The 20,050-nt window shown below is 47.9% G+C and overlaps 2 protein-coding genes and 1 pseudogene across 3 annotated transcripts; 1 reads left to right on the top strand and 2 right to left on the bottom strand.

The window, feature by feature from the left end:
• Nucleotides 1-9,822: 9,822 nt before the first annotated feature.
• On the bottom strand, nt 9,823-12,325 carry LOC144715136 (two-pore potassium channel 3 pseudogene; annotated as a pseudogene). Its single transcript, XR_013584537.1, has 2 exons — nt 11,240-12,325; nt 9,823-10,907 (listed from the first exon to the last, which is right to left on the bottom strand). The product of XR_013584537.1 is annotated as a two-pore potassium channel 3 pseudogene (transcript).
• A 102-nt stretch (nt 12,326-12,427) lies between these two features.
• LOC144715135 (mitogen-activated protein kinase kinase kinase 17-like) lies at nt 12,428-14,234 on the top strand. The gene has a single exon (XM_078590030.1). It carries the CDS (start codon nt 12,765-12,767, stop codon nt 13,815-13,817), a length of 1,053 nt encoding a protein of 350 aa, XP_078446156.1. The 5' UTR covers nt 12,428-12,764; the 3' UTR covers nt 13,818-14,234.
• Nucleotides 14,235-15,856: 1,622 nt separating this feature from the next.
• Nucleotides 15,857-17,087, bottom strand: LOC144714843 (mitogen-activated protein kinase kinase kinase 17-like). The gene is made up of 2 exons (XM_078589632.1): nt 16,736-17,087; nt 15,857-16,694 (listed from the first exon to the last, which is right to left on the bottom strand). The coding sequence occupies exons 1-2, from the start codon at nt 17,029-17,031 to the stop codon at nt 15,866-15,868; spliced, it is 1,125 nt and encodes a 374-aa protein (XP_078445758.1). The 5' UTR covers nt 17,032-17,087; the 3' UTR covers nt 15,857-15,865.
• Nucleotides 17,088-20,050: the final 2,963 nt, after the last annotated feature.

Here is a 20,050-nt window from a genome sequence, read left to right as displayed (position 1 = left end):
ACACGAGTGGAGAACCAGAAATGGATGAAGATTAGGATACCATGAACTTAAAATAGTACGGGATTTAAGAATTTGGAATTTGATCAGTTATGCAAAGAGCATGGAAGTCATCGCCACTTTATGGTGAACAAGACCCCTTAGTAGAATGGTGTCGTAGAATGCAAAAATCACACCATTCCAGAGCAACCAAGGTGTTCATAATTAAATACAAACTTGGCCAAGGTGATGTAACACGATGGACACCAGGGATTGAACAGCTTGTGTTACACCACAGGGTGAGCGAGGCAATCGAATTATGCAGTGAAAATGGATGATGCATGCGTTAGAAATCAATGAAAACTCAAGCTAGATTACCCCTGACCTAGGGCGAAGAATCCAGAAAACCGAGTGGGTCTAGGGATGCATACAGGCTCCCAATGACCCCATAGATCAGTTCAAAGGACAGCAAAGTGGGAATGACTATTGTTTTCAAGCGTCCACATCCGTTCGACGAGAGCATGCCTAATTCACCACCCAAAGCAAAACAATCATCCTTCAATCCCATTTCTAATCCTAAAATTCTAAATCCCTTGCGGTAAAACATGCAACAAATGCATAGGAGGAAATAATAATACTCCAAGGGTAAGGAGTTTTGACCTGGGGGCCGAGGCTGTGAGGTCGCTATAGTTCAGGGACGCGGATGGGACGGTTTTTTGGTCCTTGGATGAGAAAATCGTCCCGTCCAAGGATAAGGACAAAATTATGGACAAAAGCTCATCCTAGGGACCTCTGGACGAGATGGTTTTCATCCCGTGGGATGAAAAAAACTGTCTGTCTAGACATAACTGCCCCAAGAGTAACAGCCGAATTTGGACGAATAACAGCCGAATTCACATTCGACGGTTGAGATGTAGCTATGTGGCCCGGTTATGACCATTCACATTCTCTCTCCTCCGTATTTCCCTAAAAAACTTAGAAAAATATATATTAATATTTTAATATTAAAGCTGGCTGGCCTTTTCCTTACATCCAACAACGACGCACTGACGCAATCACCGACGTTCTCGGCGAAGACTGTGATGCGGGTTACCCCCCGACATTCCCATGGATGCCGATACCACTCTGACCTCCACTTTTTTTCCTTCATTCTTCTCGCTATCCTCGGCAAAGGTTTATGATAATGCATCTCCATCACCCTTCTTTTGCGGAGTCCCACTCGGATTTGATGAACCATTCATTAACTCACGCTGTTTATCCGTTTTGTATCTTTTTGTATCTAATTTAACTCAATTTTTCAAAGAGAATGATTGTATTTTGAGGTTTCTACATCTGATTGTATGTACATTCATGGAGGATTAAACCACCCTGATTCATCGGACAAATGATGATCAGAAATAATCTGAACGCTGAATGATTAAGCTAGGCGGCCGCAAGTATAGAACTATCCTCTCTTCTCTTCCACAGATAATCCCAAGATCCTACAAAATTTGTGCGTCTCTTCATGTTAAGTGTTTGTGGAACGAGAATAGCAAAAAATTTACACATTGACATGATAACTACAATCACAAATTTTATGCCCTAATACAGTCGCTTCAACATTGGCGACATTATATACTTTCGAAGGAATTTTTGCTTTAGTCAGACCGTAGTGCCCTCTGACACTTGCATGACCAGAAGAAGGTCATCGATCAACACGCGTGTTGGATCGCTTACTTGTAGGACTACAAGTTCATGATACGGCATAAGAAAGGGAAGGACAATGTTGTAGCCGATGTTCTCAGCCGGAGTCCAATCATCATAAACGTGACGAAGACCCAAGTTTTGGGATTTGATCAAATCCCATAAGACTACAATGATTTTCATGACTTTGGGAAGATTACACATGCCGTTAGTGACAGCCGGAAGTTCGAATATCAAGATTATTATATCACTGATGGCTACCTCTTCCATGGGAAGAGGTCATGCATTTCTCGAACGTCGCTAAGTGATTTCCTCACCTGGGAAACACACACAGGTGTTCTAAGCGGACACATTGGTGTCAACATGACCATCTAGTCGTTAGAATACCAGTTCTACTGGCCGTCGCTGAAGAGGGATGTCGGGAAATTATCTCCCGTTGCTTGACTTGCTCGAAGGCCAAGATGATGAAGTAGAATGTCGGGATTTATACTTCCTTACTTGTACCAACGCGTCCATGGGATTACGTCAGTATCGACTTTGTTCTTGACCTATCGAACACTGCCCGATGACACGACTCTATTATGGTCATGGTCAATCGATTGTTTAAAATGGCCTACTTTATACCATGCTCAAAGACCGCCAATGCATCACATGTGGCACACTTATTTTTTGACGAGATTGTCCGCTTGCATGGAGTATCACAGTCGTCACGATGTACAATTCACTAGCTATTTCTGGAATACCCTATGGGTCTTGATGGGTACGAAGCTTAAGTTTTCCACGGCCTTTCACCCGCAAATGGATGGGCAAATTGAGGTAGTGAACTGTAGTCTCGGGAATTTACTTTGCTCAATCTTCATAGACAATCTCTCCACATGTGGTCGTGTCCTACCCCGTGCTGAATTTGCATTCAATTCTTCGATGAACCATGCCACCCGTCGCGCTCCGTTTGAGATTGTTTATGGACAAATACCTCGAAAGCCTTTAGACCTTTGATGGCGCACGCCATCAAGGATCACCGATGACGTCGTCCGTGCCGCCGGCCACTGTCATCGAAAGCGGGGTGAAGAGATGCTCGGTTATCCAGTTTTGATTTTCGTCATTTTTCCTAGTTGTGTCTCATGTTTCCTTCGTAGTCACCTTTTTTTCATCACATTGTGATGCGTCTTGTGTCCGTGTTTTGTCATCGTGGGAAAGGGCCCTCCCTTTTCCCCCTTTTCCTATTTTATTTTATTTTAATTCCTATCTATGTATAATGGGGGGCCCATTCTATAAGGGCCCCCTAATGGATCAGTCTTCCTCCCCCCCTCCTTTTTGACCCGCTTAGGGGGCCCAATTCATCTTCCCCCTTTATAAGGGAAGAGGGGGCGCCCTAGGTACTTAGACCAGGAAGAACAAAGGAAGAAATTGTCGTGTTTTTTTTCTGGTCTCCTCCCTCATTCAGAGAAGAATACAAAGGAAAGGGGAGAATTGAGGGAGAAGAGTCAACAGGGAAAGACAAGGAGAACCGGACTAGGGAAGCACGCTTGTGACAGAAGCCACAAGGGAAAACCAGCTCCCATGCTTCAGGATTCGAGCGATCTCAAAATTGAGTTCGGTAGTATGGGTGAATTCAGAATTGGGAATCGTGGTCAGCGTGGGAAGGAATGTCGCTCAGTCTTCGGCACTAGTTGCTAATTGGGTGGATGGTGGTGATTCGCCCCTTCCCTCTTGGGTGATCGTACTGAAGGCTGCAAAGCCATCATCGAAAGGCCAATATAAATTGATGATAAAGGTAATCAGAAGGGAAGAGGAAAATATTAACGCCTTGAAGAAAGGGGAGCCTGTGTGGTAGATGGATTCGTTCCGCCTGGTCTGCTGTTCCTTCCCCAATTGGTCAAATCTGAGACACCTGTCCTAGATCGACTGTTCCAGGCCTTGCTGGTTTTCCACTTCATCAATCCATTGGCGTCGTCGCTACTCTGGCCCTGTAGTTCGAACAACTACATCGAATTGAGATCAGTAATCTAGATTTGGAGACAGTTGGAAGCCTTCCTGGCTGAAGAAGGGGAGATCGCGTGGACGACTGATTCATCCCGCCAGGTCTACTGTTCCGTCCCCAATCGTTCAGATCTGAGTCACCTATCGTAGATTGACCACTCCAGGCCTTGCTGGTTTGCCGCTTCATCAATCCATTGGTGTTGTCGCTGCCCTGGCACTGTAGTTTGAATAGCTACGTCAGAATTGATATCAGTAATCTCAATTTGGAGGCCAACGTGAGTCTTTCAGCACCAAGCTGCCTAGTGTGCGTACCCGGAATAGACCACGGCTGAGTCTTCAGCTACAACCGCATACTATCTCATGACCCGATGGTTTGAGGATTGCTGACCGAGCTCCCTCACGGCCCCTTAGACACCTGGAGCCCCTCATCAGCCATCGCGAGGCACCACCACATTGGTCTGCTGTTAGCTCGCCCCATTGCCCGCTCATGTCTGTATTGCTGCACGATCCGGACACAGATTCGGGTCTGAAGAGTGCTTGAGCCGCGCTGCCGCTAGTCATCTCTCTTGCCTCTCCCATGACTCCTCTGACCTTTACATAGAGCTCTAGCATCGTCATTTCTCATCGAGCCGCTGCTGCTCTTTGGCGCCCCTCTACCACACCCGCTTCGACCGCCGTCGATCATCAATGAATCCTGCACGATGAGCCACCGCCGACGAGGTGTGCCGTCCTCTCTCTTCGCTCGTTTATTTACCTTTTGCAGTATATTTTTCATCTTGACTCCACCGCGCTCGGGCTAGGTAGGTGAGAGAGGTATTGAGAGAACTACGACATTTGAGTGTCTTACCGGTGCACACAAGTACGTCCGTTGTGTGCGAGCCCTACGGATAGATTTTGTTCGGCCGTTAGACGCCTTCGTCGCTCCGACGACGTTCAAGAGGACACCATCAGCGTCACTCGGTGACTTCGTCCAAGTTTGGAGCTCGGTGCCTCCCTCGAGTCGAAGCCTGCATGTACGACATGTAGGACATTCATATTTGCATCGTAGTTACATCGACCCGTTAGGGTTACCTGTCGGACGACGACACTGTTGACGTTTGATACCATCATCAATTATCGGTACCGAGCCTTCATACTCAGTGTCGATCAAACAATGTCCCCGACAACGTCTGACATCAACCTTACCCTAGTAAAAAAGCATTCTAGAGCTTCCAAGGATGGCATTCCATTTGCACAACATATTAATGACATGCATCATGACATTCATGCACACATTGCACTGCAGAACAAAGTTGTCGTCAACATAGGTCATAGGCCAGTCAGGTACAACAAGGGAGATTTAGTTATGATCAGGTTGAAGCCTAAGAGGTATTCTCCAAGGGTTGTTATGAAGATCCATACTCATAGTGTCGGGCCTTTCTCGATAGCTTGTGTGATCGGCGAGAATGCCTATGTCATGGACATTCCCTCTGAATGGGGGATCTGTTCCACCTTCAACATTAGCACTCTAGTCCGAGACCAACCTATGCCACCTATCATCAAGCCTCTCACCCCCTTGAACCTTAGTAGTGAAGAGAGTGAGAGACACAACCCATCTCCCCCTATCTTGACCCCTTTGAGGCATGAGCGTATCAAGTCAGTACTGGAAGAGGTAGTTACTGCTGTAGAGGAGCGGTGGGACCGCAAGTTCCTAGTTTGTTGGCAAGGTTGATCATCATCAGACAACACATGGATTTCGGAAGCAGATCATCAACGACAACGACCAGAGATCATCCAACCTTTGGACGATATCTTCTGCTCTAACTCATTAGAGTCAAGTTCCTTCCACCTTGGGAGGATGATGGTGGACCATCGAGAAGTTCCTATGCATGCCCTTCATCAATCGCGACGTGACGCCCGAGCCAACGCAAAGAACACCACCTTCAAGTACACGGCTTGGCTATTGATCGGGTAAATTATACAGCTGATTTCACGCACTTCTTTATGTGTGATGACTTTAAAAAGGGGCCACCTAGTTAGGTCTTCTTTATTTGACATAATTGTTTTTTTATTAATTGGCCCATTAGGGGAAGGTCTCTCACTTGGACCTTTCCCCCAATGACCCATTAAGGCATCCATCTATATAAAGGGGGGTATGCCCTAATGGAGGACTAGAACTGGTATTTGGAAAGTTGGAATCTTGTGTGGTTTTTTTCTTTCTTTCTCTTTCATTTTGTGAGTCCTGCCACTATCAGATCTGTGAGAAGAATGGTTACTAGTGTGGAAGAGAGTCACCCACGCCACATTGCCACCGAGTTATTGTGGAAGAGGAGTAGTTCCACCTTCGTCATCATTCCCGGCACTGATTCATCATTCTCGACTACTTCGTGCGGTCGTCAAAGCCCTCTCTTATGACTATCACGACCATTCACATTTCAGACCACCGATCCTAGACACCCAATAGCCGGTCACGCTACTGGATGTGGTGACCGCATAATCCACGACTTTGTTGGTATTTCTCACCACAACTCAGTCGGACGACATCTGCTCCGGTCAAAACATCGACTGAACAACACCGACAGTTATCATAATCGTCCACGAACACCATCTGCCACCAATGTGTTTATCCTCTTCAGTCGATTATGATGAATTGTTGCGGATGCCAATTATGATGAATGTCATTGGTCGAATGCATGGGGTTCCACCATTATATTCATCTTCCTCATACATTCATCCTCTGCTCAACTTGTAAAGTGTGGATACGCTGACTATTTCTGCATTTTGGTTCTTCTTAGAGACTTTTATTGCGTTGGAATATTTGAAATTACAACACTAGGGAAGTTTCAGACGTCGATTGTCAGGTTGAAGAATATTATCTATTGGAGCACCAAGCTCCTCTACGTGCTGACAAGCTACCCAGGCTGTTGCCCATCCCAAGTCACTCCTCAAATTCCCTAAATTTCTCAGCTTAATTACTTTCTTCGGTGTTGATGATGTCATTCCTTTGCATGAGAGAGTTGAAATGTACAGGATTGGCCACTATTATATGTGCTATAGGAATCTTCTTTCTGAGGTGTCGATTAGATTCGCCATCGATGGAGGTTGGGACGCCTCAAGGCAGTGATTTCTCATCTCACCTCATTTATTTTCGATTCGGTCCACATGTCATTGGGAGCCTACTGACCTAGACCTTCTCTTGGTGTCATCTCCTGACCTCACACTAAATCGGCAAAATCTGACCTACTTTATTTTATTTTTTTTAAATTGCATCATTCATTTTTCCAGCTTCATTTTCATCCATTTACCGTGGTGTAATCCAATTCGATGACAGTGACATATTGTTTTGCATCAGACCTTTTTTTCGCGTTCTCCAGCGATGAATCGATCAAAATCTGCTTTCTCGTAGTCAAAATAATGGCTCTGACAACGGAGAAGGAAGTGTGAGGAAGAAAATGTCAGTGCTGGCCCTAGACAGTTATATGCAGGCTCTGGGGATTCAACGGCTAGGATTAAATCGTAGCCATGGACCCCTTTAAGTTCGATGGTCCCCTCCTAGTCAGCAGTGTCCATGTCAGCTCAAACGTCCACGTGTTCACATTTGATTTGTCCATGCCAGCGCTCCTCGCTGAGTTGTCACCTGAAAATAAAATAAGAATAACAAGGATTGATCTTGACCACCCAATCTTCAGAAAGAAGATCAACGGTCAAGATTATATTGGGCCCGGGTCGTGTGAAGCGCACACGTATGCCCCTTTATGATTTTTATAACGGCTGCCCGTAGGCTCATTCGTCCTCCCTATAATTTCCTCGGCCCGACCCTATGTTTTTGAAACCTCTGTATTAAACCCATATTGATTTTTAAAAAAATTCGTGAATGGTATATAAACTCCGAAATGGATATGAAATGAATTAAATTGAATATGGACTTACCTTGGGCGTGGGCAGTTGTTACCTTGGAGCCACTTAGAGAAGCTATGCATGTTGCGGCTGTGGCTGTCCCTGCGGTTGCAGCCTTGGCTTCGCTCCTTAGTGGCTCCTAAGGAGCTTCTTTTTATTATTATTTTTATGTTTATTTTTATATATTTTTATTAATTCTATATATTATATTCTTCTTTTTTTCTCTACCCTATCAATGAGTCATATAATATTTTTTAGTCATGCAATATTTCTTGAACATGGAATTTTACATAATGAGTGAATAATAGCATGGAACAGAAGTTAACATGAAAAATGCATGTCAATTTCATTATATGACTTCATAAAACCTCAAAAAATGTTAATTTGTTTGCATGATTTGTGATCCATCACAATGCGAGGTATGCTCTTGTCCATTGCTGGAGTCGATGAGGCCCAGCGGGGTGCGGTTGGCCAAGCGAGCACAAGGAGCTGAGTGAGCCTGGCAGACGTGTGGGTCGCAGCCGGCCGGACAGAGCGACCTAACAGAGCAGGACGTATGAGCAGGCACAACGGCTGACGACGCAGGCGAGTTGCACGGCTGGCGATTGTGGTCGCGAGCATGAGCGGTAAGGCTGCCATGGGCACTGGCAGCGCAGCTTGCGGTTGGGGGTAGCAGCCATGTGCAGGGGTGGCTGGGGACTTATGGTGGCAGCAGCGGCAGGGGTGCTATTATAGGATTTCACAAGATGCCCAAATTTGCTGGGGCATTTTCATAAATAACTCAACACAAAAAATAAAATAAAAGTAAGATAAAATAAAGTGTTTTTCTTCCTTTCTTCCCACCAACTCAAAATTTCAGAGTGGGATTCCAAAAGACACAAGGGGCACCACTTACCTTATAAAAGTAGGGAAGGTTGCCCAAATGGGCTAAATTAGGGGGAAATCCCAAATTAGCAAGGGCATCACCCTTAATGGCCCAAGTCCATCCTAACACACATAAACATGGGGAGCCCAAAACATTCCCCCCCCCCAAAATCCACAAAAACACACTGAAATAAAAGGGAAAAACAAACCAATGTGGACCCGCTGTCATGCTTGATACTTGAAGTCCAGGTTCTTCACGTCGGCTTTGGCTTCACGACGCAGCTGTTCGCAGACTTGGGCTTGAGCTTCAGGATGGTCCACCATCACAAGGAGTTTTGTGCAGAGGCAGTTCAGATGGCAGGTATATTTCTTTGATACAGACCCTAATTTTTATCTTTAAGGGAAGGTAGTCTAAAGAGGTATGGACTACAAAACCTATTGAATATTCCATATTGTGTGCATTGAGATGTTCAGGTTATGTCTGTACACTTGCTGAAGATAGTATTCCTTCATGGTTATTTAGAGGAAGTGATCTACATGCAGAAATCTGAAGGCTGCATCGTACTGAGGTCAGAAAATCTTGTTCACAGGTTTCGGAAGTCCCTATATGGGCGGAAACAATCTCGAGGCAGTGGTACAAGAAGTTTGACTTATACTTGATGAGTTATTCCAAGTGCAAGTTTGATTGTTGTGTCGATACAAAGATGTGTGAGGATAGTTAAATTAATTATTTTATGAGTTATGTGGAATGATATGATCATTGCTTTTAAGAATGTACATGAAATTACATGATTAAATGTGTTATTAACTAGGAATTTGAAATGAATGATCTTGGAGTGAAGAATAAGAGAGGGAGTTGCATAAAAAATGTGCCGTTTCCTCTCTTTCCTTTTTCCAAGGTGGGACTCACTCCTTTAAGGTGCTTCATGGAGTTTATCCAAGCTCTTTCTTCCTTTCTTTCTCCCTTAACCCTTTTACCCGTTGTTCTTTATTCAGTTATACCTGGGGGATTACTCCCTTGTCTTGGGAGTTCATGGAAGAGCCTCTCTCTCTTACAACACACGACAAGCATATGTCCAGCACTACAGACCACGGACATTGACCTTGTCTGCATTGGTATTTTCCGCATATTACAACTACATCCTGGGAGTTATATCAATGGATCCGACAAATGATAGCCCCTTTCTGGTGTGGCAATTGAGCTTCCTAATATATCATCCTCCTATCATAGTCTTGTCTGTGCTGTTGGATGAGAGCAGGACGGGAGAGTCTTGATTAAACCGGTCATGAGAGTGTCTGATTTCTGAACTGGAGGTACATAAATTCACAGGAGATCAACAGGGTTATAAAGCTACGTCTACACTTAAGGAAGGATATGAATAGTGAGAAGTTATTTGGTGAAAAATGAGAAGGCTACATAATGCACTCAAAGAAACTTCATAATTGAGATAATCTCCTGAAACAAAATTAAGACAGTTCCATTTCTTGGGTTCCTCTCCGCGAAGTAGACTAGAACATCAAGTCATCGAAACCGCGCGTCTGAATTTATACGGATACAAACGGAGAGAAAGGGGAAGAGAAGAACAGGCATGGTCCAGATCCTGCGAGATCATCGTCTTCCGATGAAACTGGCCACGTCTACGGCGATGACGGTCGACTCCCAGAACGGTGACGTAGAGAAAGGCTCTCGCCACAGCCAGCGTGCTTCCTAAAACCCACACAACAGCGAATATCCTCCCACCCACAGTCTTAAAGGCCACATCCCCATAACCCACCGTCGTCACAGAAGTCACCGCAAGGTAAAAGCTATCAACCCAGCTCAACCCTTCTATCGCCCTCGCCACGAACGTACCCAGAGTGATACAGCCCGCCACCACAACCACGGACAAGCCCACCTTCGTCCTCACTCTCATCCTCTTCTTCTCCCTATCCAGAACGGACCTTTCCAACGCCGACGATAGCCTGTTGTTATCTGCCATGGCCACCAGAGCTCCTTCTTGCGCGTCTAAGAATCGCGCTAGCAGGATATTAAGAAGAACTGACACGTAGCCGAAGCCGAAGAGGATGAAGAAGCAGGTGAGCAGCTTGGCGAGCTTCGTAATTGGGACTATGTCGCCGTAGCCGATTGTACCCAAGGTGACCATAGAGAAGTAGACGCCGTCGACTATCGGGTTATTTGTCTTTTGCCCATCGAAGCTCTCTTTGGAAGTTGCGTAGAGGATGACGCCGCCAGCGAGATAGGCGATCAGGCCCGCGGAGGCTAGCTTGAGGAAGGAATCGTGCGTCGGCAATTCCGTCGTCCGCAAGACGGGGTTCGTCCCGGCTCTTGGGAAGAGAGAAGGCGCGGAGAGAGAACGACGGAGGAGAGGAGGTGGGTCTTGCGAGATAGGCGGTGAGGATAGCAGGGGCTCTTCCATGGAGTAGTTGGGATTTTCCGCTAACGCGAGGTGCTTATTAGACTGCCGGAACGACAGTTCGGCAGCGACGTGGAATGGTAGATGTGATCGTCGGTCTGAAGTGGTAGACCGCTTAAGAATAATTGAATGAAGAGGAACAGGTTAATTTTCCGGCAGAGGAATGATCAGGATAAGAGTATCGAGAAAATAAGATAAAAACTTGTTGAGAAATCGATTAGAATTCGCTTGTTGGTGAAATCAATGAGATAAAAACTTGTATCGGGAAAAGCTTCGGCAAATCAATTAGAATTCGCTGCTAAGTGTAATTTTTTGATGTTAGAAAGAGCAAGGGTTTCAGTCCTAGAAGCAGACGATCACAGAGAGGAAAAAAACGAAGAATATCAGGATATGTGAGGATGATTTTGCTAGAGCTGCCATGTTGTTGATAAAAAATAGTAAATAACCTTCGTCTGGGCGAGATTCTCCGTTCTTCGCGTGACCGCCGCACAAGTCCGACGCTTTCTGCCTTTTCCAACTGGCTCCCAGTGAGAGGGAAAGATCGCACGCCGAGTCTCTGCTAATGCCCGACAAGAAACTTAAGAGTCAGCGAGGAAGGATAGTCAAAGGGATAGTCCACAAAACTCTCTCTCTCTCTCTCTCAAAACCTAACTGTCTCTGTCTCTACAAAACTCTCTATCTAAAAACAGAACTTTCAATGTCACTACAAAACTCTCTCCTAACAAAACTCTCTCTCTAAAAACAGAAGAATCTCTGTCATTTCAAAACTCCCTCTCTCCATAAACTCTCACAGCAGAACTCTTTCTCTACAAAACTCTCCATCCAGAAAACTCTCTCTATAAAACTCTCTACCTAGAAAACTCTCTTTACAAAACTCTCTACCTAGAAAACTCTCTTTACAAAACTCTCTACCTAGAAAACTCTCTTTACAAAACTCTCTACCTAGAAAACTCTCTTTACAAAACTCTCTACCTAGAAAACTCTCTTTACAAAACTCTCTACCTAGAAAACTCTCTATCTACAAAACCCTCTATCCAGAAAACTCTCTCTACAAAACTCTCTTCCTAGAAAACTCTCTATCTACAAAACTCTCTACCTAGAAATCTCTCTATCTACAAAACTCTCTATCCAGAAAACTCTCTTTACAAAACTCTCTATCCAGAAAACTCTCTTTGCAAAACTCTCTATCTAGCAAACTCTCTACAAAACTCCCCATCTAGAAAACTTTTTCTCAACAAAACACCGTCTCTCTCTCTACAAAACTCTCTCCCTCCACAAAAGTTTCTCTCTCTCGATCATTCTTCTATTCTCTCAGTGGAACCAACGGCGCGTGGCGCGATCAGAAAGTGGCCTGTTTCCTAGAGAGAGAAACATGCAGCATCCCAGTGCCCGTGTGGAGACGAACTTGAGCACGCGTCTCTCTCTCTCTCTCACTCTCTCTCTCTCTCTAGTTCTAGACATACCATACCACTGCCGCTGTTCTAGAAACCCTCTATCCAAAGTTACCGTCTCCCCTCCACTCACGTCAACGCCACCACGTCGGAGATACTATCCGAAAAGTCAACGACATCTCGTCTTCTACCAGTCAACTATCCACGTCACCCCTTACGGCTGCGCTTAACCGGTATATTTTTAAAACCCGGAGGCACATCAGACCAGTGGAGGAAAGATTCGGCGGCCGGAGAGACCGCGCCACGGACGACCCGCTCCGTACCGCCACGTGTCGCCGCCACGTTCAAGACCAAAGATTGTGTTGCTGGCCACGTATATCGCGGGGAAGACTTTCTGCGGAGCTGGCGCGAGGGAATTGCGAGGCCAAGAGGGATTCGCCACGTGGCTTTTCCGCTCATTCCGCTTCTTTCCTACCCGTCCGTAGAAGCCGTAACTGCGAACAGCTCAACGCCAACCGACGCGCCTCTGAATTTCCCTCTCTATTTACTACTCCAGATCCGCCGCCTGGTCACCAGCGAGATGGGTTCCGGCGGCGGGGTCTGGGTCCGTGGCCGGAGCCTGGGCCGCGGCGCCGACGGCGAGGTCCACTTGGCGGCGGCGGAGGGGCGCCGCTTCGCGGTCAAGTCGGCGCCGGCCGCGCGGGCGGCGCCGCTGATGAGAGAATTCGAGATCTTGTCGACGGTCCGGAGCGCTCACGTCGTGGCCTGCCTGGGCGCCGCCGCCGCCGCCGCGCCGGGCGGCGGCGAGACGTACAATCTCTTCCTGGAGTACGCGCCCGGCGGCAGCCTGGCCGAGACGGTGCGGCGGCGCGGCGGCGGCGGGCTCGGCGAGGGCGCGGCCGGCGCGTGCGCGCGGGGGATCCTGGGCGCGCTGGCGGACCTGCATTCCGCCGGCGTCGTGCACTGCGACGTGAAGGGGGAGAACGCGCTGGTCTGCGGCGGCGGCCGCGTGAAGTTAGCGGACTTTGGGTGCGCCGCGCGCGGGGGCCGCGCGGCTGGCGCGGCGGTGGCGGGCACGCCGCTGTTCATGGCGCCGGAGGTGGCGCGCGGGGAAGGGCAGGGCCCCGAGGCCGACGTCTGGGCTCTGGGCTGCACCGTCGTCGAGATGGTCACGGGCCGGCCGCCCTGGCCCGAGGCGGCGGACCCCGTCGCCGCCCTCCACCTCATCGGCTTCTCCGGCGAGACGCCCAAGATCCCCGCCTGGCTCTCCGCCTCCGCCAAGGACTTCCTCGATAGATGTCTCCAGTTAGACCCCCGCCGGCGGTGCACGGCGGCGGAGCTTCTCGCCCACCCCTTCGTCTCCTCCGCCGGCGACGTCGACCTCGAACTCGACTTCTCCGCCTCTTCACCCGCGGAGAAGAAGAGGAAGAGCTCCCCCAAGAGCGTTCTCGACCAGGACCAGTGGGGAAGACCCGACGACGATGACGGATCCGACTCCCCCGCGGAACGCCTCGCCGATCTTGCCTGGCCCTCCTCGACGTGGACGGACGACGGCGACGAGACTTCCTGGATCACCGTCAGAGACGAATTTCGATCTGGGTACCGACGGCCACGACAGCCGGAGCCATTGTAGCCTGGAGTTTCCGGTACTAATCTGTAATTAGCCGCTAACCACGTCATGAGATGGATTCGGATTGGGATTATCCATGTGGATATGCCTCCAAGTTTAGGATATCGTCGACGCTGACATTGGAAGGATGGGCGTTGACGGGGAGGTGGGAACGTTGTTGACCATGAGGCGGCTCGAGGCCAGCGGTTTCTGGAGGTCGGCCGGCGGGTCTGTGGCCGCGCCTTTTCGCAGTAATTAATAGGCGGCGCGACATGCGTCAGAGACTTACCAGCGAATGTGGATGGCACTGTCTCTCTGTCTGTCTCTCTGTCTGTCTCTCTGTCTGTCTCTCTGTCTCTCTCTAGAAGGCGTTATGTGACGGCAGGGAGATGTCGAGTAGGCTGCTACTAAAGTCAAAACATTCCAGATTCGGTACGTCATTGAAGGCGCATGCGATACTTGGGTGGGGGGGAAGGGGGTTTCTCTCTCTAGGACACCCAGGCCTCGTGAGCGGCCGGTCTGGGCTGGAGAGCTGGAAAGGCGACACGTGGTGGAATGAGTGGGACTCTTCGAGGAGGAGGAAGCAGAGCGGCAGCTGCTCTGTCAGCATGTTGGCCCGCGCCGGCGTAAATGCCGGTTCCTAGTCGCCAAGCGACTGCGTGCCCGAGTCGCTATCCTTGGCTGCCGTGGTGTGGTGACCAGTCAATCCTGCTCTCTCTCTCTCTCTCTCTCTCTCTCTCTCTCTCTCTCTCTCTCTCTCTCTCTCTCTCTCTCTCTCTCTCTCTCTCTCTCTCTCAGTAGCTCTCTCTCTCTCTCGCTCTCTCTCTCTCTCATTATCTCTCTCTCTCGCTCTCTCTCGTATTATCTCTCTTTCTCGCTCTTATTATCTCTCTCTCGCTCTCTCTCTCATTATCTCTCTTTCTCTCTCGTATTATCTCTCTTTCTCGCTCTTATTATCTCTCTTTCTCTCTCATTATCCCTATCTCTTGTTAGTTCTCCCTCTCTAATGCTCTATCTTTTTGATACGTTTATCTGACATAGTATCTATCCCTCTCTCTATTATCGCTATCTCTTAATGTTTCTCCCTCCCTCTCTCTCTATTATCTCTATCTCTTAATATCTCTCCCTCTCTCTCTACTATCTCTATCTCTTAATATCTCTCCCTCTCTCTCTATTATCTCTATCTCTTAATATCTCTCCCTCTCTCTCTATTATATCTACCTCTTAATATCTCTCCCTTTCTCTCAATTATCTCTACCTCTTAATATCTCTACCTCTCTCTCTATTATCTCTATCTCAATATCTCTCCCTCTCTCTATTATCTCTGTCTCTTAATATCTCTCAATCTCTCTAACTTAATAATGCTCCCTCTCATTATCTTTCTTTTAACAACTATCTCTCATTCTTACCATTTCCCCTCTCTTTATCTCCCTTCATCATACTATTTCTCTTTCTCTTACAATCTCTCTCTATCTTAGGTCTCTATCCCACTTTCTCTCATAATCGCTCTTTATCTTAGTATCTATCCCTCTTTCTCTCATAATCGCTCTTTATCTTAGTATCTATCCCTCTTTCTCACATTATCTCTCTCTCACTCTCTTTCTTTCTCTTACTATCTCATCCTCTCTCATACTATCCTTTCCTCTCTCTTTATCTTGCTATCTCCGCCTCTCTATCTCAGTATCTCCCGCTCTCACTACCTCTCTTACTCTTATTATCGCCCCCTCTCTCTCATAATACATCTCTCTCTTGCTCGCTGTCTCTCAATGACCGAGTTCCATTTACGAACGCAGAGTGGGTTAGTGGCAGAGGTAGGCCATCCCATTTCAGAGCTCCAGTCTGGGTTGACTTCTGTCACAGGAAAGAACTTCAGAACACGCGTCATCCCCCCGGCCTGGCTTCCCACTACAAATGTCAACGCTGTGCGTGCGTATAGTGGCCAGTTTGTCAACGTGGATCCCACTTTGTAGTCATCGGCGAAGCCTCGGTCAACCCTCTCGAGCTCACCCGCCGCCGCCGGCGAGAAAATAGGGGAGAAAGAAAGTAACCATGGCACGGTCGTGTAATGAATGTTAAGATTTTGATTCATGAATGAGACAGATTTTTGCACAGAAATCGACGGAACGCCCAGAAAATTGGGGATTCTCGATCTGAGAAGACGCTTCCGCCACCGCCGGCCGCCGCTTCTCGCCGCCGAGGACAACGCCGTTCCTGACGGTGATCCAGGAATTCTCGTCCCACGTCTCGTCATCGGCGTCCGACGAGACACCGGCGAGACCGGCGAGGCGTTCGGCGGCGGAGGCCGAGGTAGAGGGCTGCTCGGATCCGTCATCGTCATCCGATTCTCCCCAGGAGACCCACTGGTCCTGGTCGAGGATGCTCTTGGGGGAGCTCTTCCTCTTCTTCTCCGCGGGGGAAGAGACGGAGCAGTCGAGTTCGAGGTCGACGTCGCCGGCGGAGGAGACGAAGGGGTGGGCGAGAAGCTCCGCCGCCGTGCACCGCCGGCGGGGGTCTAACTGGAGACATCTATCGAGGAAGTCCTTGGCGGAGGCGGAGAGCCAGGCGGGGATCTTGGGCGTCTCGCCGGAGAAGCCGATGAGGTGGAGGGCGGCGACGGGGTCCGCCGCCTCGGGCCAGGGCGGCCGGCCCGTGACCATCTCGACGACGGTGCAGCCCAGAGCCCAGACGTCGGCCTCGGGGCCCTGCCCTTCCCCGCGCGCCACCTCCGGCGCCATGAACAGCGGCGTGCCCGCCACCGCCGCGCCAGCCGCGCGGCCCCCGCGCGCGGCGCACCCAAAGTCCGCTAACTTCACGCGGCCGCCGCCGCAGACCAGCGCGTTCTCCCCCTTCACGTCGCAGTGCACGACGCCGGCGGAATGCAGGTCCGCCAGCGCGCCCAGGATCCCCGCGCGCACGCGCCGGCCGCGCCTCGCCGAGCCCGCCGCCGCCGCGCCGCCGCCGTCTCGGCCAGGCTGCCGCCGGGCGCGTACTCCAGGAAGAGATTGTACGTCTCGCCGCCGCCCGGCGCGGCGGCGGCGGCGGCGCCCAGGCAGGCCACGACGTGAGCGCTCCGGACCGTCGACAAGATCTCGAATTCTCTCATCAGCGGCGCCGCCCGCGCGGCCGGCGCCGACTTGACCGCGAAGCGGCGCCCCTCCGCCGCCGCCAAGTGGACCTCGCCGTCGGCGCCGCGGCCCAGGCTCCGGCCACGGACCCAAGTTCGGAGTCCAGACTCCATCGATTGCTGGATAGACTGAGTTGTTTTCGCAAAGGAAAGATTTTTCCTGATACGAAGCGCCTGCTCTTCTAGGAGATAGTATTTATACGGGCTTGCAATTGGGAGCGCGTTGACATGCTGCGGCGTTGGTGCAGACCTTCCCACGTCATAAAAAAGAGCGGATTCGTGGGATGGGGGCTGAGTCGGTGGGCGTTGACGAGCTGGCTGGCGGACCTGGCCTAAAGTTACTAAATGCGTGCCTTCGAATGGGGACGTCAACGCCCGCCTGCCCTTCTCTCTCTAGTTTCCACTGATGGCAGTAGTTGGCGGCGCAGCTGTAAAGTCAGATCGAGTCAACTCTCTCTCTCTCTCTCTCTGATATATATGTATATATATATCTCTATATATCTATCTATCGCTCTCTCTCTCTCGTTCTATCTACCTCTGTCTACCTCTATCTCTCTCAATCTATAAATCTATCTCTCTCCCTCTCTCTCACTCTATCTATCTTTCTCAGTCACTCACTCCATCTATTTATCTATCTTTCTTACTCACTCATTATATCTACCTATCTCTCTTTCTCACTCTATTTAACTATCTACCTATCTCTATGTATCTATCTCTCTTTCTCGCTCACTCAGTCTATCTACCTACCTCTATCTATCTATCTCTCTTTCTCACTCTATCTTTCTCTCAATGTCACTCTATCTATCTATCTCCCTGACTCTCTCTCTATCTATCTATCTATCTCGCTGACTCTCTCTCTATCTATCTCTCTATCAATATATCTATCTCTCTCTATCACTTTCTCCCTCACTCTATATCTATCTATCTATCTATCTATCTCGCTGACTCTCTATCTATCTATCTCCCTATCAATATATCTATCTCTCTCTATCACTTTCTCCCTCACTCTATATCTATCTATCTATCTATCTATCTCGCTGACTCTCTATCTATCTATCTCCCTATCAATATATCTATCTCTCTCTATCACTTTCTCCCTCACTCTATATCTATCTATCATCTATCTATCTATCTCACTGACTCTCTCTATCTATCTCTCTATCAATATATCTATCTATCTCTATCACTCTCTCCCTCACTCACTCTATATCTATCTATCTATCTATCTATATAATCTATTTATCTATCTCTCTATCTATCTAATCTATTTATCTATCTCTCTATCTATCTAATCTATTTATCTATCTCTCTATCTATCTAATCTATTTATCTATCTCTCTATCTATCTAATCTATTTATCTATCTCTCTATCTATCTAATCTATTTATCTATCTATCTATCTAATCTATTTATCTATCTATCTATCTATCTCTCTATCTATCTATCTATCTATCTATCTATCTATCTCTATATGACTATATCTATCAATCTATTTGTTTAGCTCTATCTATCTATCTCATGGGTTTTTTTTATTTTTAGTATGAAAAGTTCATTTCGTTGAGGACTTTTTAATTTATTGAGCGGATGGCGGAAAAGCCTATTTATCCCGGTACACCCCAGGAGAAGCTTTTTCGAGCTAGGGGTCGATTTGTGTCAAAAGAACTACGAATTTAATGGCAATTACAATTTTCTCTCGCTCCAAAAAAAGTTAATGTTTAATGTAAATGCCAATTAAACACTATAACGAGAACAAATATCCCCTACGGTAGCCGTGTCGCTATTTTTTTTATTTAATGTGAAGTTTTTTTATGACCGCACAGATTGCCTTCGGTTATGGAGAAAGTTGATGAGAATTTAAGACAAAAAACCTTTTTTCTCGGCTAGTTTTATTTCGAAAAGAAATGGTGATGGGGAGGACACGTCGCATGAAAGACACGCGGTCATGGATGATTGTGGGTATCCCGAGCAGTGACGGCAGATCGGAAAGCTCGCCAGCATCGCGAGCAGAAGTCGCCGCCCGACACGCTGTAATTTCTCAACGTGCCCAACAGAGTAATGAGACTTCGAATGTGGCGACTTCTCCCAACGTATGTGGTCTCATAAGTTATAAACATCCCCCCCAAGAGGAGGTTAGAAAGGGAGAGTGGGAGAATGAGAAATAGTGGGAGAGAGTGAGAGAGAGATGGAGGGAGAAAGAGAGAGCGAGAGAGAGAAAGGAGTGCGAAAAAGTGATAGATAGAGAAAGAGTGAAAAAGAGATCAAGAGAGAGGGACGAAGAGAGTGAGAGAGAAAGAGAGGGAGACACCGAGACAGAGAAAGAGAGAAAAAGAGAGAGCGAGAGAGATAGAGAGAAAGAAAGAGGGAGAGAGAGAAAGTGAGATAGAGAGAGAAGGAAAGAGGGTGAGAGAAAGAACGGAGAAAGGGAGAGAGAAAGAGAGAGTGAGAGAGATAGAGAGAGAAAGAGAGAGTGAGAGAGAGAAAGAGAGAAAGAAAGAGGCAGAGAGAGAAAGAGAGATAGAGAGAGAAAGAGAAAGAGAGAGTGAGAGAGAGAGAAAGAGAGAAAGAGAGAAAGAGAGAGAAAGAAAGGAGAGAGGGAGAGAGAGAAAGAGAGAGTGAGAGAGATAGAGAGAGAAAGAAAGAGGGAGAGGGAGAGAGAGAAAGAAAGAAGAGAGGGAGAGAGAGACACAGAGAGATAGAGAAAATGAGAGAGAGAGAGAGCGAGAGAGAGATAGAGAAAATTGGAGAGAGAGAGAGAGCGAGAGAGAGATAGAGAAAATTAGAGAGAGAGAGAGAGGCTAAAGGTATACTCTCATAAAGACACCCGCAGAGAAAGTGAGAAAGAGCGATCGAGGGAAACCCATAGAGAGAGAGAGAGAGAAAGTGATGGAGAGAGAGAGAAAAAAAAAGAGAGGGAGTGAGGGACTGAGAAAGAGACAGAGAGAGAGAGAGAGAAAGAGATATGGACGGAGATAGAGAGAGGGGGAGAGAAATAAATACCATTATAGTGGCCCATGATAAATACGTTGTAGACAGGACCTGTTTGTTCACAATCCAAGACCAAGTCAGCAACGACATTATAAGAACCCATCGAGGACTTGGTAGACTGGTTAAACTTGTTTAAAATAACTCAGGA

The sequence above is a fragment of the Wolffia australiana genome, chromosome 18 (genome assembly GCF_029677425.1).
Source record: "Wolffia australiana isolate 7733 chromosome 18, ASM2967742v1".
NCBI lineage: Eukaryota > Viridiplantae > Streptophyta > Magnoliopsida > Alismatales > Araceae > Wolffia > Wolffia australiana.
This window is presented reverse-complemented; position numbering and strand designations above follow the sequence as displayed.